The sequence below is a fragment of the Meriones unguiculatus genome, chromosome 21 (genome assembly GCF_030254825.1).
Source record: "Meriones unguiculatus strain TT.TT164.6M chromosome 21, Bangor_MerUng_6.1, whole genome shotgun sequence".
In the NCBI taxonomy this organism is placed as follows: domain Eukaryota; kingdom Metazoa; phylum Chordata; class Mammalia; order Rodentia; family Muridae; genus Meriones; species Meriones unguiculatus.
The window spans coordinates 25,844,311-25,872,273 of NC_083368.1; the positions used below are offsets into that span (position 1 = coordinate 25,844,311).

The window sequence follows — 27,963 nt, forward strand, 5'->3', positions numbered from 1 at the left end:
GATATTATATTATTAATAACTGTATTAGATAGGACATAAAATACAGTTCTCAAATTGCCTCACTCTTCTATGTATACTAATGAAATTCTCCCGTTGCATCCTTAAATATTTTATTACATGTTGTGGTGATTTGAATAGGAATGACCCCCATAGAATCATGTGTTTGAAAGCTTGGCCAGTAGGGAGTGGCACTACTAGGAAGTGTGGCCTTGTTGGAGTAATTGTGGCTTTGCTGCAGGAAGCATGTCAGGTTGTGGGCAGGAGATGAGGTCTTATACAGTCTCAAGCTATGTCCAGTGTGGAACACAGTCTCCTTCTTCTGCCTACAGAACAAGATGTAGAACTCTCAGCTCCTTCTCCAGCACCACATCTGCCTGTATGCTTCCATGCCTGCTTCCTGCCAAGATGATAATGGACCAAACCTTTGAAACTGTAATCCAGTCCCAATGAAATGTTTTCCTTTATAGGAGTTGCCATGGTCATGGTGTCTCTTCACAGCAATAGAACACTGACTAAAACACCACATGTATTTGGTGAGGGGGTGCAAATTTGCCAAAGTGCATGGAGAATTCAGAGGACAATTTGTCTAAGTTTTCTGCTTCTGCCATGTAGGATCTGGGGATCCAACTCTGGTCATCACCTTATTAGCACCTTTACCCCAGGAGTCATCTCTGCAGCCCCACCCACTGGTGATTTTTAAAGCAACTAATTAAGTCAGTATCAGTCAGCACCAACGAGTCCCAAACACCCAAAAACTAAAGCGACTGAAGCAGCTACAGGATGTGCAATTTATCTAAAATAATAATAGCCGTTTACCTTGACGTTGTAAACACTCCGTAGACAATTGGATTTTTAGGATCTTTGGAGTTCATTAGAAATACATCCTCTGTTTCAAAACAAAATCAGAGAAGGCTGTATTTGTTTGTAGTTCTTATAAATGCTGAACATATGCCCTATGCATCAAACATCAGCCACTTACGCAATTCATCAAAATGGGTGTCAATGCCGTTTGGACCCGGCACTGAACAAATCAGGCGTGCTTTCAGAAACGTCGTCCATTTATTCACAAGACTTCTGTGTCCTCCAAAGTCATTCTGAAAGGTAATAAAATTAACTCTATAGAACGAGCATGCACAATATTATCAACTATGGCTTCATTTCCTACTTCTTTTAAATTTTTTATTTTTTATTCTTTTTATATCCTGGTTGTAGCCGCATCCCGCCCCCTCCCAGTCTCTGTCTCCCTCCCACCTTTCCTATTCCTCAGTAAAGGGGAGCTCCCTTTCCCATCCAGCCCAGCTCAACACATTGCATCAGGACTGAGCACGGCCTCTTCTCCTGTGGCAAGGCAAGACAGTCCTGCAACACGGAAGTGAACGAAAAGCTAGCCAGTGAGTCCAGATCCAATGCAGTCTCCACTTCCCTTACTAGAGAGCCCACATTTCTTCCCTTCAGAAATGTGAATGAAATTTGGTTTGCCATTCTGAACGAGTTTAAGCATCCTCCTAGGATCCTCCTTCGTGTTTAGCTTCTTTAGGTCTGTAGATTTTAGTATGTTTATCCTGTATTATATGGCTAATATCCACTTCTAAGTGAGTGTATATCATGTGTGTCTTTCTGTTTCTCGGTTACCACACTTGGGGGTGATCTTTTCTCGTTCCATCCATTTGCCTGCAAAATTTCATGATTTCCTTGTTTTTAATAGCTGAATAGTATTCCGTTGTGTAAATGTGCCACAATTTCTGCATCCATTTCTCCGCTGAGGGATAGCTGGGTTGTTTCCAGGTTCTGGCTATTACGAATAAAGCTGCTATGAACATAGTTGAACAAATATCTTGGTTGCCTGTTGTTGATCCCTTGTCCTGGTGGTGCCTCTTTACCAGGTCACAGAAGAAAGGGATCCAGGCAGTCCTGATGAGAACTGAATAAGCTATGGGCAGATAGCAAAGGAGGAGAACTCCCCCTTCTAATGGACTAGGAGAAGGGATGGGGGAAAAGGACAGAAGGGTGTGACAGGGAGGAGTTGAGGGAGTGAGCTTCAAGTGGGATATATAATGAATAAATTGTGCAAAAAAAAATTCTGCATTTTCCCATTGCAACCAAGAAGGTCCCCATTCTTTGTTTTTTAAATGTGTCATAGCCATTCTGAATGATTACATATAAACTATTATCTTACTTAACATATATTTGATCAAATCTTGGAAAATTCAGTAAAGGAAATGTATGTTTCTTAAATGTCACATTTTGCCAGTTAATGAGAATATGTTAACTAATTTAGACTACACATGGAATGAAGCATTATTTAGCCATTTAATGTGATTAAAGTAGGAAGACCAGTTAGGTAAATTTAGTCTAATATATTAATATGAATATTGCATGACCTCATAAAAATGAGCCTAAAATGTTGAATTCACAAATGCAGTGTGTAGAATGCTGATCCATTGACACTAGCAGAAAACTGGGGTTTGAGGACACATTGGTCAAATGTTGGAAAATGTTAGAAATTTTGGAGAGACAGGAAGAATAGGTTTAAGAGAACGATTATACAGTATGACTGGTACAGGTAGTTTTGATCTTGTATTCTTAAAAAAATGCTAAGAAGCAGTTTTAAATATTGTTACCACCTAGAATAAAAATATGTGATTTGAAACATACCTTAGCTTTTTTGATTTATCTACTTGTAGGTGTCAAAATATTATGTTGTATATGATAATTGCATACAACATTTTGCAATTAACTTAGTTCTAAAAGAAATTTTTCTTCTACTTTGCTACTATTGCCTCATGAACAATTATTAATTGTAGGGTTGTTCTGGGTTAGGGTGGTTCTCCCTCTTCTTACTGAGCGGGATTTTTTCTTTGAATGTTACTGACCTGCACAGCCTGACTCAGGACTGTTACTGGGCATCTACAGAATGCATGATGAACAAATTCCTTGTTACCGTCACTGACAATAAGTCCACAAACAAGTCCTTCTACTAAAACCAGACACTTTAACAGCTTGTAGTATTGAAACAATTTATACATTGTAACCAGTAGGTTGGTAAAATATTACAATGAAAATATTTTGAAAATATCTTGTTACTGCTAACAAAATATAATTTTAATACAAATGTAACATGGAATTCTACTGCAAAGGTATATATTTACCAAGAGATACTATCTTTAAAAGTAATTTTTATATATACACATTGCAGTAGCAAAGTTTCCTTAAATTAGAACATCAATTTATATTCTGTCTATATGGTGTTTTTATAATAAAATTTTTTCAAACTCTATAATACTTTAAAACTATTTATTTTTATGAAAGGTCTGATTTATTTAAATATTGTTCTATGTTTCCAAATAATCAATGAAGATTTTCTAGAACTCAATTTTACTCTATAATCAGATCATAATGTGATAAGAAAGAGATGAGAAAGGCATCCTGGGTTTTTTCCTTTTTTACACACTGAATCACCCAGAAAAACAAATATCAGAGAACTTCATTCAAGCATTTGTATATGTTTGAACAAGAACCTATGTGTATGATACAATTATCAAATTGTAAAAAAAAGTTTTCTTTATTTTCTCTCAATATTCAATGCATTATCTGTATTCTGATACCAAATATCCATTCAAAACTTAACAGTGTAGGAAACGGATAAATCTGAAAATATAGACGATATAGTGCTCTGGGTAATATTTTGTATTTATTCATACAGGAAAATACTTTATACTACACGATTCCGAAATGAAATAATTAATGTAATTGTAAAGTAATGTTACTTCACATATCCCTATGTGTATATTTAACATTCTGACTTTGTCAAAAGTAATTAATCTAATATAATTTTCAATAATTTTTAACATTTAAATTTCTGTCATTAGATACATGTTAAACTCTATAACACCAGTGGAAAATAAAAAATGAAATCACATGTGACCATTTTTTTTCCTTTACCTCACCTTGCATATCTGACCTATTCTAGCATGAGTAGCTTTTCCAGAATGTTCTCCGTCTATGGCATTTTCTCGGAAGAAAAAGTACACTTTGTCATCTTCAGGGTTGTCACTCTCTGGGATGAGATGGGCACTGATGAATCTAGGATCTGAGATAAACATCAGGGTTATAAATCTGCAGTTTAATGAAAAAAAAAATAAAAAATGCCGTTTTTAACAAAATCTCTAACACTTTTTAACCATAAAGAAAAGGGAGCCGGATTCTGGGATGAAAGCCTGCTGGGTCAGAGAGACAGAGAAACAAGTTTTTTTTCAGTAAACAACACAATCTGGGGGTTCACAGTGTGATGAAATATACTGCAACATAATGGTGTATAGTGTTTGTTTTTAACTTCCTTCTGACTCCTTTGTGCTATGTTAAGAAAGCAGCATTTCCTTACTCAGCTCACTTTTGGGGGATTCATTTCAGGTGGTATCTGTCTATTGTGAATTATATTATAAATCATATTGATCTTTACAAAAGATATTATTTTTTTTCAGAATGTTAGGCATGGGTTACAAAACCACATAGAGCAAATGATTTATTGATTATCAAAATCCTTTGCAATCTTTAGTGTTATTGTTTTTTTGTTGCTGTGTGCTGTTTTTCCTCCTTTTGTGCATAAATGTATACAAAACACAGTACTGGGTAGTTCTTTCCTGTTTCCACCAAGGGCTGGTAGAGTGGGACTAAGAGTGATATCTGTCCAAAGCAATAGAATTTCCTATTCTGAACTTCGCTGTTGCTAACTTGGAGGATGGCAACATTACCAGCTTGGACAGATAGGCCAGCCTGTGAGGCTGCTTGTGCTCTCACGTGCTGAGTTCTGTCTGCCACTGTGTGTCATCGCCTTGCATCACATCTCCAAGGTCATGCAAAAACCTGTATAAGCCTCCGCTCCATTGTGTCTATCTCGAGCCAGCCCGTGCTCTTCAACACTCATTGATAAGAAAATACAGAATTCTTAACATAAGGGGCTTCTTTCTTAAGGTAACGGGGGCGGTTACCTTTCTGTGCTAACTGACATGTGTGTTCTGCTACATACTATTCCTTCCCAAGCTTCTGCTGGACAACACATGCTAATGCTAATCCTGTTTCTCAAACGTGTTATATTCAATCTGTTCTGCTGTGGATCTTGTTCCCCTGGGAAACCCGGACTTAAGCTAACCTCAGGCTCAAATTCTACAAATCCTACTTTATTCAGGGCTCTCCTCAAATATCCTCTCATTATCTAAAGCATTGACACCCTGCTCTTGATCAGTGTCTATATATTCTATTATGTATACTTTCCTCAACACAACTGAGTATTGCATAGGACTGACTCTCATTCTGTCTCTGTCTCTGACTCCCTCTTTATGTCTCTGTGTGTGTGTGCATGTTAATGTGTCTACTGCTCAATCTCTTATATTTAAACTTGTTATAACCTGTCTCCCTCTCCACCCGAAAGTACAGAATTTAGCATATTTTGTACATTCTTTAACCTCAGGCTCAAATTCCACAAATTCTACTTTATTCAGGTCATTCCTCAAATATCATCTCATTGGGTAAAGCGTTGACACCCTGCTCTTGAACAGTGTCAATTAATTCTATTATGTACACTTTCTTCAAACACTATTTAGTTTTCATACGACTGATTCTCTTTCTACATCTCGCTCTCACTCTGTATGTGTGTGTGTGCATGTGAATATGTCTGTGTCTGTGTCTTGGTCTATCTTATCTAAACTTGCTACAACCTGTCTCCCTCTCCACCCAAAAGTACAGAATTTAGCGAATTTTGTTCATTCTGTAAATTCTGAGTTTAAACTACAGCTTAAAGTATGACAAAAATTAAGTTATTTGTGAAGAAGGAGAAGAAAGGGAGAAATGATAAACAATCCAGAATCTACTAACAATAACAGAAAGTATGTCAGCAATCCTCAGAGTCCCTCCTTAAAAACACTTTGGTAAATTATGGTTTGATATTGCTGTATCTCCCATAAAACAGTGTGACAGTGTCAAGGTGTTACCATGCATTATGCTAAGAAGCTGTGTTCAACTCGAAGGGAGCAGTTTTCAGGATAGTGCAGACATCTAAATTACTGCAGTAATCTAACCTCACAGTATGGTCAATTATGTTATCGATGTAATAGCGTAATATTCACATCTATATAGTCCAGCACCATACTTAAGAGACCAAGGAAATGAGCAAACCAAGAAATTAACTTATTTATGTCATCCAGCCCTGACCTAAAGCCTTAAACAATCAACATTATAATGTGTGCTATATTTACGAAAAAATTTAAAGTTTGGTCCGGGATAATACCCCCTTAGTGTGTTCACAAAGATACACACCTTTTCATTTCAGGCTAATCTATACCGACTCTGAAAGTAATGTAGAACACATGAAATAGTTTCCTGTGAGCAAGAATAATGCAGTAATAATTTAAAAATAGAATCATCTCCTACTAGAAGTCAGAAAGACTCTTAAAATAATAAATCATTTTGAGATTAATAATTATTGATAAACCTGCTTTAGTGAATAAAATTCTACTTAATTAAATGTCTCACATGTTTGCACACACATGCCTCACGAAGAATGGCAAGCAAAGCCTTCCATTAATAGGCCAAAGGGCCCTACTACATTGATGAGGTTCAGCTTTGGGAAATGTGTGTGTGTGTGTGTGTGTGTGTGTGTGCGCGCTTGTATGTGTAGATAAATAACATGCATAAACAACATAGAACAATTCTGAAAGAACGCTATTCAGTCTCCTGTAACTTTTGTGTTATCTTTGCCAAATTTCCTTTCCGATTTCAGGGGCTTAATTTTCAAAGTGATTTTACTTAAAATTGAGGTATTTAAAATGTAGTTCTGTCATCTCGTTTATCATAAATAGTTCATTCAAAAAGAAGCTGTTTTAACATTTAATGTTGACATGTGATATTACTGTGTATGTAATTAGCATCCCTGCTTGCTAAAGGAAGCCTTACACTAGGCCTGGAAACTGCTTTCGAAGGCAGCTATAAGAAAGTGGTGATAAACTGCACATTACTCCACTTTAATACTAGAGAAAAAAAGTTGCTCAAATGTCACCTTCTAAACTGATGCAGTTGTTTCTACAAAGACTGGATTAAAAAAGAATATAAAGCCACTAAACTTAACTACCTTTTATTAGCTTCTTTCTTGTAGAAAATAATCTCTTTTTAATCTAAGGCTTAAGGAATTTATGTGTTTGTAAGGATGTAATTAAATTAATAAATATTAGAGGGAAAGTGAGATAATTTATAGTACATTTATAGTACTCCTGAACAAGCATCAACCAAAGAAAACATTAACATCTGTATTTAAAATGAAGTTTTTTAATTATTATTTTGCCACTTACATGCTTTTAACATGGCTTTCTATCTGTATAGCTTTATGAGAATCAACACTTTTGTTTGCAATTTGATATTCAATAGATTAGTTTCATGGATCTCTTATTAAGTAGTATTTTCATTTTATTAAATATTTTCTAAGTATCTACTCTTTATTTTGATTATAGATGATACTATGATAGACTATTTTATGTTCTCATTATGGTTACTGCAACCAAATTTTTAATAAGAAAGTATTCTAAATCTTAAGCTGCAAAAGAAAGAGTCAAACTAAGAGTTAGAAAGACAATAAAGGAATGGTTTTTTCTTTTTTTTCTCAGAAGTTAAGATGTGAGGAACAAGGAATTTCTCCCAAAGAAGGAAAACATGTACCAGATGACAGAAACAACAGAGAACATTGTGTCCACAGAGAAGACAAAATGGAGGGGAAGTGGTCAGTGATGTTGACAGAAAGTTAAGATTTAAGATATGAACTTCTATTCATAGATGTGTATCTCTTCACAGCAGTGGGAAGAAACAACGAAGCATTTGAAATACAATAACATTATTATGTCACTGTGTGGAAGGATCGCTGCTCTGATTTCTTCAAAGAATAAAATAAGAGTGGGTGGAGGCAGGCACGGGTGTATGGAAGCGGGCAGAGAAAAGGCACAGTAAGGCAAGAAGAAAGCCTAGTAGACCAAGCCGAAGCAGCCACAGACAACACCGAGGCAACAGTGACCTGGGTGAGTAAGGGTCAGTGAAGATGAAGTAAAGGATGCATGTACCAATTATTTTAAATTAGATTTGCTGGTTTATACTCACTGGTAGAAAGCTGAATGCATGGGGTCATGAATAAAACCATGGACAAACAAAGAAAAATCTCATCTAAATCAGTTGCTACAAAGGAGTCACTTTACAGAAAGAATTACTATGTAAAGAAGGGCCAAATCAAGTGGAGAAGGACCATATCCTCTGTTTACTACTCTTAAGATCAAAAGACTTGTGCCTTTCCCAGCATATCATGAGAAAAACACCCATGAAAGAAAGGTGGCCATGCTAGAAGTTATTTGAAATGAAGATGATTAAATGACTAGAATGATACTGGCTAAAAGAGGATAGAGTATAGATCTTACGGTTTGAATATAAAATGCTAATCACGAGCTCATGTATTTATACACTTGGTTCCCAGGTAGCAAATAAGTGGGATGCCAAGGAACCGTTAGCATATTGTGTCTAACTGGAGCAAATGGGCTGCTGGCGACTAAGCCTTCAGATTTCTAGTCCAGCCCCGTTTCTGTCTTCTTTCTCAATTCCCAAGCTGCTCTCAGGACAGTTTTCATTACCCAAACAAAGTCCTTCCCTGACATAGACTATATCCTGTAAATTATGCACCTTTAAGCTTGAGTGTCCTCAGGCTGATTTATTATTTTATTATATTGAGTTACAAGCAAAGTAACTAATACATTCCCAAGACCCTACATCCCCAAGAAAAGTGATTTAAAGAAGAAAGAAAGTGATGCTATAGAAATGTTAGTTCATGGACATTTTCCATCTTTCCCTCTTCAGCAACAACTTTGACTTAAAGTTTCCCTTTAAATTTCTTTATATTAAAAATGGAAGCATAGCCACAGATGCCGTTTTAGGTAATATTGCTATGTCTCATGTCCATCAAAACACAGGACCAGAGCACAGGCCCCTCTTCCCATCTGCCCCCAAAGTTTTACTACCTGGGTTCTTTTTCCTTTTTAGGTGTCAGGAAATATCCAACCATCAAATGAAGCTTGTCATTTACCTAATGACAAGAAAGTATTCAGGTCTTTAACAATTTGATTATTTTTTTATCCTGTTATTTCTTCAGGCTTATTTAACAATGAAATTCAGTTGCTAGTTATCTATCACCTACCATCACTTTTCTGTTATTTAAACTCCTTAACATGTATGCTTTCTGAACTCTCTGGAAGATGTTTTTGCTCTCCACCCCTTAAATGAACTTATCTTTTAGTTTTCATTACTCAAGGAATCATAGTCTGCTTATATTATTCTTTCTCTTTGAGCATCTATTCTCTTAGTCTCAAACATTAGAAAACCATGCTTTCATCATTGTTTTTTTTTCATATCTAATTTTTGCATTTCATAGTTCTGGTTAAACCTTCTCCCCAGATACTTCATTGCATACTTTCTTTACCTGGTCCAGAGAGTACTGGTGCTTGCCTTTCAGAGCTGCTTATCAGCTATCACTGATGCCTTATATTCATTTTACCTAAACAGTCTCCCTCTCTACCCAAACTCCCTTCTGCTTCCTAAATTCCTAAAACCCTTTTCTCTGCTGTTTCAATGCAGAATAGCCTTACTTTGGCTGACATAATCCATATTCTCATGGCTATATAGAGGTGTGTTCTGCATTAATCTAGTGTTCTCCTCTACTATCTGTTTCCTCTATCTATGCAATGCTCAGGGGTAAGTGCAAATCTATTTATAATATGCAGATGCCTTTACTGATGACCCAAAGGGTATAACCACTACTGGCCTTGGACTTAAGATACTCTAAACTCTGTATCTTTAGCATATCCTGAGAACATATGCCACTACAAACAGCTTCCTTTCTTCTGACATGGTTTGCTTAAGTTATTTTGATGCCACAAACTCATTATAGATTCAAAAAGGTTTAGGTTTCTGGATATAAAAGTGATTAGACATGCTTGTTTAACAGAAACTACTTTGAAAAGTTATTAAACAATAATGAGTTTTCAAAATGTTCTTCTGAAAGTTTGTGAATGTTCTTTGAACATAGGAAAAGCTTTTCTTCTTTGATCTTGTTTTTTTTGCATTAAATAATTAATGAAGTAATATTAATTTTCTGTTTGTCATTTTTTTTCAAAATAAGATTTCATCAGTAGGATTAAAATAACCCAAAACATGCCCCTCTGTTCTATGAGCTAAAAACAACACATGTGTTACGGGCCAGAGATGGCTATTGTACTGAGGATCAGCAAGCAGTTCAACAACTTCCTTTAGCACCAAATCCTTCACAGCAAAAGTTTACCAAGATCCCTCCAATGGGCCTGCTTTACTACTTTGTGAATTCTCCTTAGGAATATAAGACTTTCCATGACATTCATAGAGAAAGCTACCATTCTGCCCAGCCATTTCTATCAAGGTGGAGGGAGATAAAAAATGAATAAAAATATTCAACTGGTTGGTTTTATTTTTAAGTCTATTCTGTAAACCTTGAAAGCCAGAAAGAAAACATCAATTTCCATTTCTCAAACAGGAATTCTTAATTTCATTGTAGCCAAATCCATTGAAACTAGCATCAATATAAAGATCTCATAGTAATTAAAGCTAAAGCTTTACTTGCTACTTTCACATTGAAATGCTCTTTTTTATCTTTAAAAAAAATTTAATTCTTTATTAATTACACTTTATTCACTTTGTATCCTCCCTCCTCCCATCCCAACCCCTCCCTTCCTCCTCCCTCTGCACACATGCCCCTCCCCAAGTCCACTGATGGGGAGGTCTTCTTTTCCTTCCTTATAATCCTAGTCAATTAGGTCTCATCAGGAGTGGCTGCATTGTCTTCCTCTGTGGCCTGGTAATGCTGATCTCCCCTCAGGGGGAGGTAATTAAAGAGCAGGCCAATCAGTTCAGGTCAGAGACAGTCCCTGTTCTTATTACAATGGAACCCACTTGGATACTGAACTACCATGGGCTACATCTGTGCAAGGGTCTTAGGTTATCTCCATGCATAGTCCTTGGTTGGAGTATCAGTCTCAGGAAAGACCCCTGTGCCCAGATTGTTTGGTTCTGTTGCTCTCCTTGTGGAGCTCCATTACACTTTATTCACTTTTTATCCCTCCTGTAGCTCTCTCTCTCCTTCCCTTCCAATCCCTCCCTCCCTCCTCCTTCTCCACGCATGCCCCTCCCCAAGTCCACTGATAGGGGAGGTCTTCCTTTCCTTCCTTCTGATCCTAGCCTATTAGGTCTCATCAGGAGTGGCTGCATTGTCTTTACCCTGCAAAGTTTGCAAAATCCCAGGTGATAAGGTTCAAGGAAATTGGCAACTTCACACACTTTGGACTAGTTTCTTGGGATGTGAAGCAGGGAGTTAACATGATTGTGTATTGAAACCCAAAGATCAAAAGAAGATGGCAAGATCCATTTAAACAAGATCAAAGTGTAGGAATCTCACCAGCATGAAACTTCACTGTAAACATCATGAAAGGTAAATAGATTGGGACAGAGTTCTTTCATTTGGGCAGCTTAAATGGCATGCCTCTGGCGAAGAGACTTTGTCTTTACAGATACTGTGGAACTTTTTTGCAATGCCCTGGGCACATGGGAGAAGCTAAATAAATAATCTTATTTATTAATCTTGGGCCAGTGCTGTTATGTGAAGCATGGAATCTCGTTGGTGGCAGTAAATGCTGAGTAAATACAACACTGTTTTTCTTCATCTTTATCTCCTTCAGCACCCCCTTGACATTCTTCCATGTCTCATCCCACAGATGGCAGTTCTTGCAAAATCCACGTTTGGCACCACCTGTCATTTGTAACAGTACCACTCTGTTGAAATATTTTTAGCAGCTGCAAATTAAGCTGTCCTTCAGGTGCAATCTCACACTTAATGAAAATGACAACTTGGCACAGGCCACGTGCTGTGATATCGTTATAGTTATGATTCATTTGAAATCTTTAGCCTATTTAAATAATGAACAGTTTGATATTCTCCGCGTTAGAATTAATATGAATATGAAGTTTGGCCATATTTTGGTCAGAATTTGACTGGACTTTTCCCTTCGACCAACAAGTCCCACCAACTACATAATTATTTTTTTTCTAAAAATGAATTGATATGAATGTTAATTGGAGTTTCAGAGTATCTGTGCATTTTAAAGAGAGTTATCAGTTATTTTTTAGAATGTAAATTTGATATAAATTTTTGATAGAAAGGGATGAAATTAGTGAAAGTTCCACAAGGCCAAGTAAGTGAAACACTATCTAGAAACACTGGGACTTTTCTAGTGAAAATAAGTCAATTGTTCTTGAGTAGAACAGAAGGAACATAAGATGCCTTCAGAAAACAACAACAACAACTACAGAGGCAACAGCAACAAGACCTACTCAAGTCAGACAGCTCTCTCAAGCAACGGTGGCCTTTCTAAGAAAGGAAAAGTGAGGAAGTAAGGATTTAAAACGTTGCTGACTCACACAATATAAACGCACGCTCCTATTTTCCTGAAATTTTAAACGTTATCCCCATGACAGGAAGACACTATGATCTTCTGTGACAGGAATTAAACAAAAATAGGTAGTAACCAGGATTTTTTTTTTAACTCACTAAATTTTTAATGTTAAAAAAATATCCAATGGACTAGGGGTAAAGGATAGGGGGGAAGAGGGACGGAGGGTGAGACTGGGTAGAGTTGAGGAGGGGCCTACAATAGGAATATGTAATGAATAAATTGTGAAGAAAAAAATATCTTCTAGAGCCATGCATAGTGGTGTAGACTTAAAATGCCAACATTTCAGAGGCTGAAACAGAAGGATCATGAGTTCAAGCCTAACATAGGCTGTATGACATGTCATAGCCATGCCTGAATCCCTGCTCCCTATCCAAGTACAAAATGTGAGTCAATGTCAACTAGCCTCAGTTTACTGTCAGTAAGTGGGAATGTTTGGAGAATTTAAGAAGGGATAATGCAATTCTAAGTTTGTCTAAAGCAATCCATGGGCTTTCAAAACTGCTAGCGGCTATTAATTTATAGGGTTGTTTATAAAATTCTGTAATATCCTATAAAGTATAAATGTTTAAAAGTTAATGGTAACATAAACTTTTACAGCCAGCAAAGCAAGCTGAATTAGGCACTGGCTGATAAGGAAGCCATAAACCTGTTAGGAACAACTGAGAAAAGCGGACTCACTGTAAATCCTTTAATGGGTAAAACTAGTGTTTCCAGCATGGAAGCCTCTGGAATCAAAACATTTACCAAGTAACTAGCTAGAGAGTTGAAAAGAGGGAAAAGTCATCAGAGATGGCAGCCAGCAACCAGAATAGCAGGCAAAAGTGACTGCTTTCTTCCTTTAGCTTCTTCCAGAAGGGTAAACAAAAGTCCCCAAGAACCGTAAGTCCAGGAACAAGGCCCAGAATATTTAGAATGCGAGGCATGTAGCTTAAGGTCATCCCACATTCCTTGCTAACAGCATAAGCAGAATAGATATATCATTTTTGGCTACAGAATACAGAAGCATCTGGCTGCCAAAGGACAGGCCTGGAAAAAGTTTTGACGCTTAGCTGGCTGGGTAGCTCTGAGTAGCCCTTGGAATAGTTTAACCTCAGCAAAGGTTTAAGACCAGTCACATCATGGACAGAGAAGGGAGGATTTCAAAAGAAAACAAGAAGCGAATCGAAATAAAGGAGACAGGTAGCGCTGACTGCGTGGCTTCCTTTGTGGAATGTACATCATTCCAGTATTCAGTCACCCTGAAGGAGATTTAGATACAGAAGATGTCAAAGTACAAGCTAGTAACTGACAGAATGTGAGGAGGGCCAAGCCCTTTCTCCCACCTCAAGCTTCATCAGTTGTCCACACCTATTATTTTACTGTGTGCTGTAAGTTGTATGTTAAAGCTAATTGTTGTACTGTATGAATTAAGATGCTTGTTTTAGACATTAATGAAAAGCCGGTGAAAAAGCTCACTGCATCCCCCTGTAACCCATCAGCAGTACTGGACGTAAATGGTCATACCCCGTGCAGATGTCTGCAGCGTTCCTCATCTGAAGGGAAATCACAGCAGAGGAAGTGAAAGCCTTTGGGATATTGGACGTATTAGCATAAACATGTAAAGTTATCAAAACCATCACGGAGGAGTGTCATGCCTTCAGCCGTGCATGTCAACTCACATTAATCTCCGCTTCTAAACTTCTCTTCCTTGATGCATTTTTGGAGGTAGAGTACTTTTTCTATTAATTCACACATCCTGTTTAAGCCACCTCCTTTCTGAAACATGCTGGTCTATCCTCTTTAAAGCTTGTCCTTTTCCAGTCACTCTGTTTTCCAGTCACCATTACACAGTGTTCACATGGAACATGTGCAAACACGCACAATTTCTGAAGCTTTTCCATGGACTGGAAAATACAGACTCCCTCAAAAGTCATTCAATTGTCCACCTTCCAAATCTAAGTCTCGGTTCACTTCCTTTCCGCTCTAACACCCTAACATACCAGAGTCCAAAATTTTTCATTCTTTAGTTTCCTTCTGTCGGTTGGGACGATGTTTTGAATGCCCATTTCCCATGTTCCAAAAATATTTTCTGAACATTCTACGAGTGCAATTTTCGTTGTTTCCTCCTATCCGACATTAACATTTATAGTGCCGTGTGTCGTGTTTCTTCACATAGCTCTCTCAGGCAAAGTTGGTCATTTATCCTTGAATCTTCCCTAGTTTTTATTTTAAAGGTTGTATTTTAAAATACCACTTTAATTCTATGGAACACTGTCATATAATTGCCTTACAGCCAGTGGCCCCCTGCCTTCCCTTAGCTGCTGGTCGTATAACTGCATGCTAGAACAGTAGCTCAGCTCAGTATCTGTCTTGAAATCCCATCCATAAGGTGTAAATACGGGGATGTTACAAGGATTAAACAGCCTACCAGAGCTAAGATAAATCCACTTAGTCTATTGTGAAGTGAGAAATATTTTCATTGTTACCTCATTTTATTTTCTCTTTTATTATTGAATTAAAACTTCTTCCAAAAGAATTTTAGAAGAACATTATTGAAGTTGACAGATATATTCTTTAAAATGGTAAAGAAGAATAAAGTCACACAGAGAAGCAAACCAAGACTCTGACCCTAACAAAAACTGAGGGAGGCATAAGGAAGAGAAATATTAAAATAGAGCTAGGCATGATGGTGTGGGCATTTTCTCCATACTGTTGTGACAAGACACATGCTTAAAAGAGACGAAAGTAGTGTAGTAGTGCTAGACCTTAAACAAATAGGTTTTTAGTTAAATCAAATTTATGTGGACTACAGTATCAATGGATGATTTCTTGTCAAACACGAGCTTATATCGTGACTACACTCAGCAGTCTTGCACTGTTTGTTTATAAATCACATTTGGTGTAATCAAAGTTGGACGTGTGTATAAAAATTGTAAAGGATTAAACATTGCCTTGATGTAAAACAAAATAATAATGAGGAGGAAGAAAATCACTGAAACTTCACTCTACTGGGTGGAGTGCTGCTTCCCTTATCCAAGGACATTTTGGATATTTTAACTCTAACCTCAGTTCCTTGAGCTATTCAGCTATGACTTAGAAGAACTGTCAACTGCACTTATGATATTCATGCGGTTATTTGTTTAAAAACAAAACTCTTCACCTTTCCCAACCCACTTCTCTTGCACAACCATCTCTTGTTACCAATACATCACTGGGAACCCCAGAAGCCTGCTTTCTTTCATGCCAACTTCTCCTCTAATATGACTGCTATCTTACTATCAATTTTAATTTGAAACCACTTCTTAAGGACTTTTTGTATCATCTTTTGTGTCTTAATTTTTGCTTCATGAAATTTTCTACTTTATCAGTGCTTTCTGTAACATTTTATTCACATCAGAATAAAAACTATCTCTAGCAATGATAATATTTTACCGCTGTTTAACGTATTTATGTCCACTCTATTGAGCACTATTCTTGCTACATTTTTGGCAGGACTAATTTATCACCTGGCACTTTAAAATATTCAAGCACGTAGCTACCATAAAGTCTCCTATCAGCACCCTGCACGGCATGTTTACGGTCTCATACCTCATTAGATGCAAATTTTATCTCACAAATTTTATTTCAGTGCAGAAGTACTGAAACTACACTGATTTCATTAAAAAAAATTCTTGATGAATGGAGACTACTGCATGGGTAGATAGAGCGCGTAGAACAAACTCAAAATCTGTAAGAATACAGGGAGATGCCTAAGAATGGGAAAGTTCTTTTATATTTTTTCCTAGTTGGAATGCTCACATTGAAATATTTGATAAGGTCTTATTTGAAACCTGAAGCAAAAATATCGTTTCATTTTCAACTATCATCAAAGTGAATTTAGGACGTATGTGGATTAAGACAAAATTAGGGAAATTGAACATGTAAATTAATTATTATGCGTATTGAATGGTATAATTTAATCCATATTTATTGTTTTGGTTCAGCTTTTAACTAGACTATATCTGAAAGATTCAAATAGTATAATTGAACATTTATGAAAAATATTGTTAGTGTACTTTAAAAAATTGTTTTATTTATGTTTCTTATGCCTCTTCCTCCCTTCTGTAAGCACATTTGCATAATGTAAGCTGCCAGGTGCTCAAATCAATTCTCAAAAATAAATTAGTGATACAGAAAGTTTCTGGGGTTGTTTTTCAAACAATTAGAATTGTAATGTTTATTTTTAATTTTAAATCTTTTAACTGACTTATCACAGGGTGGAGTACAAGACTGATTTTAAGAGTTCTTGAAGTACTAAAATGAAAATACCAAAGTTCAGATAAAATTATAAATGCAATTATTTGTGGTTTGATACCTTGAATTTATTTTCTTCTGTGCTGTGCATTGCGTTCTCTCTTCTCGCCTTGTATGAGAGTTTTGGTTTCGTTTTTTTTTTTTTTTTTTTTTCTGGGTGCTAACCATCTATAAGCCAAGCAAGTCTTTACCAGTTTTTGTAGGCCTGACATAATTATGCTTCTACTCCTTGTATTTTGGAGCAGATTTTTCCCACTACAGATTGTGTGAGTGAAATGTAATGGCTGACATTTTTAAGAACATTGTGTAAAATCATTCAGACGTTGTGGTTTTGTAATGCCAAATATAGAGGAGAAATATTTTGATAACTTTAAACTTAATCCAGTTACTTTGACTATAATGTTTATAATTCTATAAATTTCTGACTTCTCACCTGCAGAAAATTGTAACATATGTGTGTGTGTGTATGTGTTCTATACTTTCAATAACTAAATTCTTGACATAAATGTGCTATTCCTTCACCATTCATGCTGTGTTTTTGAGTTATATTAAGTATAAAGTAGTCTCTGATTAGATTAAATGGTTTAGTGATTTCATCAAATAAAATAGAATTTCATGCTGTAAGTAATTTCTAGAAAGAAAATTTAAGTTATTTCACAATGTTTGAAGGTGCACTCAGATTACTTCGGGTATTGATTTTATTTTATTTAAGAATTTCACATACTTGCATCGTATTTTATATTTCCCCAAATTTAAATAGGAGTACAAATATTTGGAGAAAGAGATAATCATGTTCTTACATGTCAGATGAATAAAATATATTCTGTTTTAAAGGCAATGTTGTGCAGTAAATGATGCCTAAAGTCACTATATATATATATTAATAAAATAAAAATTTAAAACTTTGATCTTGAGTAAAAACATGTTGGCAAACCTTTATTCCTACAAAAATAGAGCTTCCTGTCTTGAAAGCTCCATGATCAGAGGTAATTCATTTAATCATACTTAATCAATGACAATACTAAAATCATCCCATAAAGAAAAATTGGTAGAGTTTCAAGAAACATGACACTTTCTAACTCACCTCATTTGAAATTAAAGCACGTTTTTTTCTTTCCTGTGCCAGAATATCCATCATAGTTTTAGACAGTCTGCTTACTCTGATTTATTAAATAAGTGTGTGATTTATTTTTTCTGTTTCCATGCTTAATTAAGCAACTACCTCACACACAGAGATACACACACTCACACACACACACACACACACACACACACACACAACCAACACACCAAGGAGACAGAGTACAAACTTGGTTTAAATCCTGCTGAAAAGGAAAGAAAACACTTAAGTACTTCCTTTCACCTTCTTCTTCCATACTTCATTCACTTCTAAAACTGACAATAGAAATCTCCTAAGGCTGAAATGAAGCTTGGATAATATGTAGCTTTAAAAGTAATTTTCATAGACAAATGGGATGTGCATTGAACATATGACAGGAGTCTACCGCAAAAGGCATCTGAAAGACTCTACCTAGCAGTGTTTCAAAGCAGACACTAAGACTCATAACTAAACCCTCGGCAGAGTGCAGGGAATCATATGAAAGAAGGGGAGTTAGTATGATATGGAAAGGATAGGAGCTCTACAAGGACCAATTATATCCGGGCACAGGGTCTTTTCTGAGACTGACACTCAACCAAGGACCATCTGTGGATATAACCTAGAACTTCTGCTCGGATGTGGCCCGTGGTAGCTCAGTAACCAAGTAGTTTTCCAAAGTAAGGGGAACAAGGACTATTTCTAACAGGATCTCAAGGGCAGGCTCTTTGACCTCCCCCCCCCCCCCAGGGGAGGAGCAGTCATGTTAGGCCACAGAGGAGGACTTTGCAGCCAGCCCTGAAGATACCTGATAAAACCGGGTCAAATGAAAGGGGAGGAGGTCCTCCCCTATCAGTGGACTGGGAAAGGGGCAGGGAGGAGACCAGTGAGGGAGTGTGGGGTTGGGGAGGGAATGAGGGAGTGGGATACAGCTGGGACACAGAGTTAACAAAATGTAACTAATAAGAAAAATAAAATTTTTTTAAAAAAGTAATTTTCGTGATTTTACTTGGATTAACAGTGTCCCTCTGTGCATTAAGAACTTTTATTTGGGTTCATTATTTTTTCCTATCATGTTAAAACATTTTAACCTAATCCCAGTTAATGTGTTTGAATTGATCAAAACAATCATCTTATTTTAAAACTTTGAACAAAAGACAGCAGCCATATATTTTTTTTCCCTATTTTTAAGTGAAGAGATTTCCTATTATAGAATCACCTTTGTAATGTAAGAGTTAACTTCTTACTCATACTCAGTTTTTCAGGTGCTTATTAATGTATTCATTCTTAGCTTTCCTTTTTGTAGAGCACTGTCATCATTATTAATAAAGTCCCATATAACCTGAATGACTTAAAAATCTCTTCCATCTTTGTGCTCTGACATCCTTCATAATGGGATAATACAATTTTCTTTTTCTACTATCTCTCTCTCTCTTTTTTTTTAGTTTTTTTTTAAATGTTCCAATGTTGTTTAAATTTATTTATGTTATCATTTTAATTTTTTTTTCAATGCAGTTTATTCAGGAACCTTGAACAATCCTCGGGCCCTGGGGAAAGCCAGCCCACAGCTTAAATAGCCTCTGGGTAGCCAACCCAGGCATGCCACGTGGGCAATGCAGATAGGTCCACATACATGGAAGCAAGCCAGATCCTCAGCTTTAGCCAAATGTGGAATTGTTCGTGACAGAGAGCACTCACCATCGGGAAGGTGGAAGGCAGAAACCAGCTCCATCTTTAAGGCACGGCATTCCGCAGCTCTCTACAGTTCCCCCTTTTTGTTTTAGACGCATCAGGCAAGAGTAGAGGTCTGATCTCTGATATTAGAAATAAATTGGGACTTTGTACCGATGTTAAGACAGAGTTTCTCTATGTAGCCCTGACTATCCTGGACTCACTTTGTAAAACAGGTTGGTTTGAACTCACAGTGATCCACCTGCCTCTCCTCCCCCAGTGTTGGGATTACAGGTGTGCACCACTGTGCCTGGCTTCCTAGAATTTTTTTGATCATGTATTTTGTACGTGATTGAATTATAAACTGGTTGATGAAGTGAAATTGTGTCCTAAAATGAGCAAGCAAAGTAAGTAAGCAGCACAGCGTGATGCCCCACCCAAATCGTAGGCATGTATTCAATTTTTAAACATAACTTTTTCCTGGAAATCATGTTTCAAAACTGGCTTTTTGAGTCACACTTTCATAAGTGAATACTTTCCACATTATTCTAGTATTTATTGGCTAAAACTATTCTAAATACATAATCTCAAAAAGTGGCACTTTCGTGTTTTTTGTTATCGTTTTCTTTTTTTTAATATAAAGGCTGCATCATGAGTGCTGAAGAAGCTACATTTGTCCTGTCCATCCTTTTCGAGGGCAGCCACCAGTCTTTGGATTCACCATGGATTTCAACACTAGTAGGGAATCGAGATGCTGGAGCACATGCCTATGAAGAGGAGAGAATGTGGCTTGCTTTAGAACAACAAATAATGACTCAGGGACCAGGACAGATGTAGGCCAACGTGCGTTTGACAAGTGCTTTGGCAGCGCTGTAATAACTGGAGTGTTATTATAGCTAGGACTTAATTATGCTGATTACAACACCAGAGAAGGTTCAGCCCTTCTATCATTTTCTGCTCAGAAAATGTTCTCAAAAAATACCAGAAAGTCAGGATCTTAGCAGAAAAACACGTTTAACTGAAACATAATTAGCAGTTTCTATGGCTTTGGTTCTTAAGTGGCAATAATACTTTTGGTTTTTATAAAATGTCTAATTAGATGGTGAAGGAAATTGAAGGCAGAAAAGCAGAGCACTTACAGTGCAGTTTTTTGAAGTAATTTGATTTTGCAGAAAACAATTATTTCATGCCTTGTTTAATCTGAAAGATCTTATTTCTCTTCAGAAACAATAATTCAAGTTACAGAATAAGTAACTTTGCTTTTTGTACTTTCCTAGTCTCTTTTTTGTACTCTTCTTAATTATTTAAAATGCATTATTACTTTCTGTGTTTTTGTATCCTATCAATGTAAAATAAATAGTAAGATAATTGTAGTTGTATTTATGCAAATTTGAAAGGTTTGGTTTCTTATATAGGACATGTCACTTTTTAATGGAGCACACTTAATATCACGCTAGCAAATATAATTGGAAATGTAACACCATAATTCAAAACTTTTAAGCTGTAGCCTAAAATTTTTATTTGTGGCTTTATATTTATATTTTATTATATTCTTTACACTCGATTTTTAAATTACTGTTACTGCTTTATCGCCCTTGTTATTATTTTAAAAAATACTATTCCTGAATAAATTCTGATGGAAGACAGTTAATTCATCTTAATCAAAAGGCAATTTGGGGGAAGGCATTGGCTATCATAAATGTTCAAAGATGTTTTAATTCTTGGTGGAAGGCTTCAAGCACTGCGGATCTTGAGTAATTATAGCTAGAAAGTCTAGCCCCAACCCTCATTCAAATGACTCATTTATCTTGTGGATGTAAGTCCTGCTACATAAAGGACAAACCTGACTGACAGAAGAAGTCAATGATAGAATGGCTGAGTTTAAATCAGATCCCACCATGAGCAAAACTAAACAATGACCGTTTTCTTCATTCCACCCCTGCCATATTTTTGGATTCTAAAACCTGAAATATCAAATATTTAAAATATTTTCTTTAATAATAAATGAATTATATATAAATATATATGGCAATTAGGTTCATCCCGTTGTAACTTTTACTGTAGGAGCTAGGATTGGGTACACATCCTGATTTGGTCCTGTGTATGATCTCGGAAACTCCTTTGAACACATTCCCCTGAAGAGACACATTGCTAATTATTCCAAGGGGCAAACATGTAACAGCATAGTCTTTTTTTCAAAATAGGATTTCAGTGATTTAAGATATGTACAGGTAAGACAGTTCTCCATTTTGTGAGCCAGTGTTGGATAGAATTCATCAACTTTATCATATTTTAAAAACTTTTTAAAGAAAGTGAGTTACTTTGTTACTTATTAAAAAATATCTATGTGACTTCAGCATTTCTATGTACCATCTTTAAAAACAGCAGAACTGTGCACATCATATAACATCAGTATGAAAATATAAAAAATATAATTTATAATATAAAACTATAATAACAATAGTAAGAAAACAAACCCAGAACTCAGAAGCCATGGACTTGCTCCTTACCACTCAGAGCGGTTTATTGATAACTTCTCAAAAGTTACACTATTTTTATTACTTGAATCCGTCTGTAGGGCTTAGAGGAGAGAGGGAGAGCTCAGAAGAAGCCCACTGGAAGTTAATAAAGATGATCCTATAGCAATTTCTGTAGAACTCTGTTTCAACTATTGCTCTACTCACAGATCCGTTTCATTAACAGTGCATTTCGTGGTCAAAGCTTCCAAACAGAGTGTGATGACAATGAAGGCAGCGACAGGGACAAAATGATGGATTCATTGTGTGATTGCCGCTGGTGCTGACTGCTTTTAGCCTATGTTCCGTGAAGTTATCCCACCAGCTCTCTTTCTTTTCCTTTTCCTGTTTAGATTTCTAACAGGTATTTGTTTCTGTAGATACTTTATCATGGGTAATAAATATGTTTTTTAAACTTGATACCTCCAACTCATTTTAAATAAATAAAGGTCTCCCTCACTATAATTTTTGCTTACTTAAAAAAAAAAAAACTAAATGTATTTATTTATTCAATTTACACCCTGACCACAGCCCCCTCTCTCCTCTCCTCCTGGTCCCATCCTCCTGCCCTCTTCTCCCTTCCCCCTTCTCTTCCCCAGAGAAAGGGGAGCACCCACCCCCAAACCACCCCAGCACATCAAGTCCTATCGAAACTAAGCACATCCTCTTTCACTGAGGCCAGATAAGGCACTTTCACCTAGGTGAAGTTATCCAAAGGCAGTCAAAAGGGTCCACGTCACAGACCAACCCTGCTTTACTTGCTAGAAGACCCACATGAAGACCTCTGAGAGGCTCAAACAGACTGCTTACCGAAACAGATGTTGAGACCCACAGACAAACATTAGGCAGAGCTTGGGGAGTCCTGTGGAAGAGTTGGGGGAAGGAGAGAAGGTCCAGAAGGGGAAAAGAATTACTTCACAGGACCAACAGAGTTAACTAACCTAGGCCCGTGGAGACTTAGAGGCTGAAGCACTAGCCATAGAGCATGCATGGGACTAGGCTCTCAACACATATGTAACTGATGGACAATTCCCTCACTATATTTTAATATGACTAAGAAATAATGACTAATATCTTGAATGTAAATTAAAAGTAAGTGAAGTTTGCTTTTTAAAATTTTTATTAATTACACTTTATTCACTTTGTATCCCCCCATAAGCCCTTCCCTCCTCCCCTCCCAATCCCACCCTCCCTCCCCCTTCTTCACGCATGCCCCTCCCCAAGTCCACTGATAGGGGAGGTCCTTCTTCCTTCCTTCTGATCTTAGTCTCTCAGCTATCATCAGATGTGGCTGCATTGTCCTCTTCTGTGGCCTGGTAAGGCTGCTTCCATCTCACGGGGAGGTGATCAAAGAGCAGGCCAATCAGATCATGTCAGAGCAGTCCTTCTTCCCATTACTATGAAACCCACTTGGACACTCAACTGCCATAGGCTACATCTGTGCAGGGGTTCTAGGTTATCTCCATGCATGGTACTTGTTTGGAGTATGAGTCTCTGGGAAGACCCCTGTGTTTAAATTTTTGGTTCTGTTGCTCTCCTTGTGGAGTTCCTGTCCTCTCCAGATATTACTATTTCCCACTTCTTACATAAGATTCCATGCACATTGCCCAACAGTTGGCCATAAGTCTCAGCATCTGCTTTGAAGTTTGCTTTTTAATTAATCTATTTTTGTATTAGCCTTTCAAAAACATTGACAATTATCAGTAATTACTATTTCTAATCAACACTCTACTGTGTTTTAATAGTATTTCATAGCAAGTAGAATAAATTTAATAGGAATTATGACAGAAATACAATGTAGATATTTGGTTAAATAAAACAAAATAAAGGGGAGATAGAAAGACCTGGAGGGGAAGGAGCTCCAAAAGGAGACCAACGAGGCAAAAAACAAAAACAAAAACAAAACAAAACAAAAAACCGAGCCTTGGGGGCCCTGCAGAGAGTGATACCCCAATCAAGGACAATGCTTAGAGAGGACCTAAAACCCCTGCTCAGATGTAGCCCATAGACTCAGATCCAAGTAGGGATCTGTAGTAAGGGGAGCAGTCACTTTTTCTGGCACGAACTCAGTGGCTTTAATCACCTCCCCTTGCGGGGGGTGGTGTTGTTGTTGAAGCCTTGCCAGGCCACAGAAGAAGATAATGCAACCAGTCTTAATGAGACTTGGTAGGCTAGAGTCAGATAGAAGGGGAGGAGGACCTCCCCTATCAGTGGACTAGGAGAGGGCCATGGGGGAGAAAAGGGAGAGACTGTGGGATTGGGAGAAGAGGGAGAGGGCCACAGAAGAAATATAAATTGAATAAGTTTTAAGAAATAATAATAAATTGTAATAAATAATAATAGACTTTTGCAAAAAAAAATTAAAAAGAAAACAATAAAAATGAAATTCCTTATTTTAAAAAATAACACTTTGATATCTTGGCACAGGGGTCTTATATGAGACTGTTTCTCCAACCAAGGACCATGTATGAATATAACCTAGAACCTCTGCTCAGATGTAGCCTGTGGTAGCTCAGTAACCAAGCAGGTTACCTATTAAGGGGAACAGGTAGTATTTCTAACATGAACTCAATGGCAGGCTCTTTGACTTCTCCACCCCCCCAAGGGAAGAGCAGCCCTGCTAGGCCACAGAGGAGGACTTTGCAGCCAGTCCTGGAGATACCTGATCAAACAGGATCAGATGAAAGAGGAGGAGGTCCTCCCCAATCAGTGGATTTGGAAAGGGGCAGGGAGGAGATGAGGGAGGAAAGGTGGGATTGAGAGGGAATGAGGGAGCAGGATACAGCTGGGATGCAGAGTTAATAAAATGCAACTAATAACAAAAATAAAAAAACTGAAATAACTCTAGAAAAAAATTAACGCTTTGTAAGATATTACTGACAGTAATATAAGAGGCTAGAAATTATATGAAAATCAAAAGACAAATAAAATAAAAATGTAACTTGAAGATTCATATAACAAGTGTTCCAATATTGATATATCACTGTGCTTTTTGATTTTTAATGATAGAAGTTACAATAAACTTGCTGGGTAATAATTTCAAATAGAAATTATCCATTAGTATAGAACAGTTCTAAAAATAGTAATTATGCAATTATAAAAAATGTAGTCAGAACATATATTTTTTTAACTTTCCTTCATCCTGTAATAAAAAACCCAGCTTTTTATAACAATTAAAACTATGCAGGTAGAGACTCATAGCCAAACTTTGGGCAGAGTGCAGGGAATCTTAGGAAAGAAGGGGCTGATAGAAAGACCTGGAGGGGACAGGAGCTCCACAAGGAGAGCAACAGAACCAAAATATCTGAGCACAGGGGTTTTTTCTGAGACTGATACTCCAATCAAGAACTGCGCATGGAGATAACCTAACCCATGCACAGATGTAGCCCATGGCAGCTCAGTCTCCAAGTGTGTACCCTAGTGAGGGGAACAGGGACTGTCTCTAACATGAACTCAGTGTCTGGCTCTTTGATCACCTCCCCCTGAGGAGGAAGACAATGCAGTTAGTCCTGATGAGACCTGATAGGCTAGGGTCAGAGGGAAGGGGAGGAGGACCTCCCCTATCAGTGGACTTGGGGAGGGGCATGGGAGAAGATGAAGGAGGAAGGGTGAGATTGGGAGGGGACAATGGAGGGGGTTACAGCTGGGATACAAAGTGAATAATATGTATTTAATAAAAAAATTAATTAATTAAAAAAGAAAACTATGAACCGTAATGAAACATTTAGAAAAATTTCTTTGTCCATAGCTAAAAATGTTGGCTATGATTAACTCACTATTGTTTTATGTGTTGATTTTAAAGCTCTGATACAAAAATGACTACACTTACTGTATTAGTGCAGGTCAGAAATTATTGAACTTATGATGAGTGGAAAAACTTTTCTTCCATTTTCAACCATTACCTTATACTAAGTAATCTCTTTTTTGAGTTACAATTTTTTCTACTTTTTTTTAATGATCAGGTTTATTTATCAATAAAATGTCTTATAAAATATATGGTCATATTACATACAGTTTTATTGATTCTAGATAAGCTGCACATTTTTCTTCAGTTTCCAAATAATTTCCAACTTCTCTTCATGTTAAACTATTTCTTACACATACTTCCTATGAATTAACTATTGGTATTTAGTGATAAGTCACATGCCCTTGCACTAATTGATTTGTAAACTCTTTAATTTGTATTTCTGATGTTCATTTGAGAACCTGAAAATCAAATGGATAAATAAATTGTTTCTCTAAAAGGGATATTGACAATAAATCTTTATTTTATGGCTAATAATTTCTTTTTTAGGTACATAGGCATTATGGAAATACATGCTTATGATCTCATAGAAGTGCTAAGTCCTTCTAGAGGTCTTCACTTTCTGTGTATATTATCTTGGAAGGTAAGACTACTCTTACTTCACTCTGTTTCTTCTGATAAACTTAGAGTTCACACTTTCCGCAGAAAAGAGAAATCATCCAGAGTAACACACTGGTGCATAACATCCATGAATCATTTATTGCTACCAAGCATTGTAGAAAAATACAGAAAAGAGCAAGAACTGACAAAAATAGTCTTTGCTAATAATTAAAGTGGCTGATAAACCTAAATATATACAGCTAAATAGAAACACTGTTGAAGGGGATGAGACTTAAGTTTCAGGAAACTGAAGATACTCATTAAAAATTGATAAACAGTAATTGAAATTGATAGGTTAATCTCTGTCAAAATATCTGTCTGTTCCTAACCTCCTATTAATAATGCAGTTCTTTTACCTCTGTAATATCATATTACTTACTATCTTTTTTTTTTTTTCTGACAACCATATGGTCAGTTATAAAATGAGAGTCTGAGTAGCCTTGGAAATTAAGACATGTTTCAATAAGGTTTCACTATTCTCTAACACTGTGAAAAAAATCCTTAAGTGTGTATGAAACCTAATTTACATTACAAATCTAGAGGTTCAGTCTTCAGATAGAAGAACTACGTCATAGTTCACTGGTTTCTATTTCAACTTTTGTAGATGCACATTGCATTTTGATGGTGGGCTTATGATAGTTGTCTGACAAAGACCAAATCTCATTACGAAACAGTCATGATCCAATAGACATTACTGTTTTTTAATCTGTCTTCTATGCGCTCTTTCCTCTTTGTTTATGTTGTTTCAGAATTTTTTTTCCAAAGTTCCAGAGGGATATCCTTTAAAAACCTTAGTTTTGAGTAATAACTAAGAGTACTGACTGATCAGCTTCTACCACAGTGAAAGAATAATCCTAGGAAGGGACAGGTTGTAGCTCAGCAGGACAGTGCTCACACAGCATACATTTGGGATCCTTCAATCTCAACTCCAAAAGAAAGAGAGTTAACAAGAAATTTCCTTTTGCTGTTAGTATCACAATATTCTTTAGCAAATTATCTTCACAACACCTTAAACACAGGTTATGTTTTTAAGAGGAAAAATGATTTGGTAATGAAGGACCAATACCTGGAGCAGCAGCACATTCCTATATAAAGCCAAAATGATAAAATTAGTAAAAAGGACCACTGTGGTCGAAATTTGACAATTCTCTATGACATAGCTTATTTTTCTTTGATGTTTACTCTGAATAGCACGACCAAATGAAAGTTATGCTACATAGAATACAGCCTGGGAACTCTGACAGCCTGACAGTGTTTCTATTTCCTGATGCTGCAATATGCCAGTGGCCAGACCATGATACAATGGATGTGTCACCTAAACAAGGAAGAAAATAATTGCAGGTACTAGTCCAGAAATAGTTAGTAAAATGTAAGACTTCTTATGCAATCATATTAGAATATCGCAAAAATAATTACACTATAATTTTATTATTTAGACATCTACTG

General features: G+C 36.6%; 1 protein-coding gene across 4 annotated transcripts in view; it reads right to left on the bottom strand.

Moving 5' to 3' along the window:
* The window catches only part of Sema3a (semaphorin 3A), a 483,245-nt gene that overhangs the window by 47,281 nt on the left and 408,001 nt on the right, over window positions 1-27,963 (bottom strand). For all 4 annotated transcript variants that reach the window (XM_060374188.1, XM_060374185.1, XM_060374186.1 and 1 more), the window contains 3 exons: window positions 3,948-4,090; window positions 980-1,094; window positions 817-886 (listed from right to left, as the gene is read on the bottom strand). In XM_060374188.1, coding sequence (XP_060230171.1) covers window positions 817-886; window positions 980-1,094; window positions 3,948-4,090 — 328 coding nt within the window. The remainder of the gene's footprint in view (window positions 1-816; window positions 887-979; window positions 1,095-3,947; window positions 4,091-27,963) is intronic.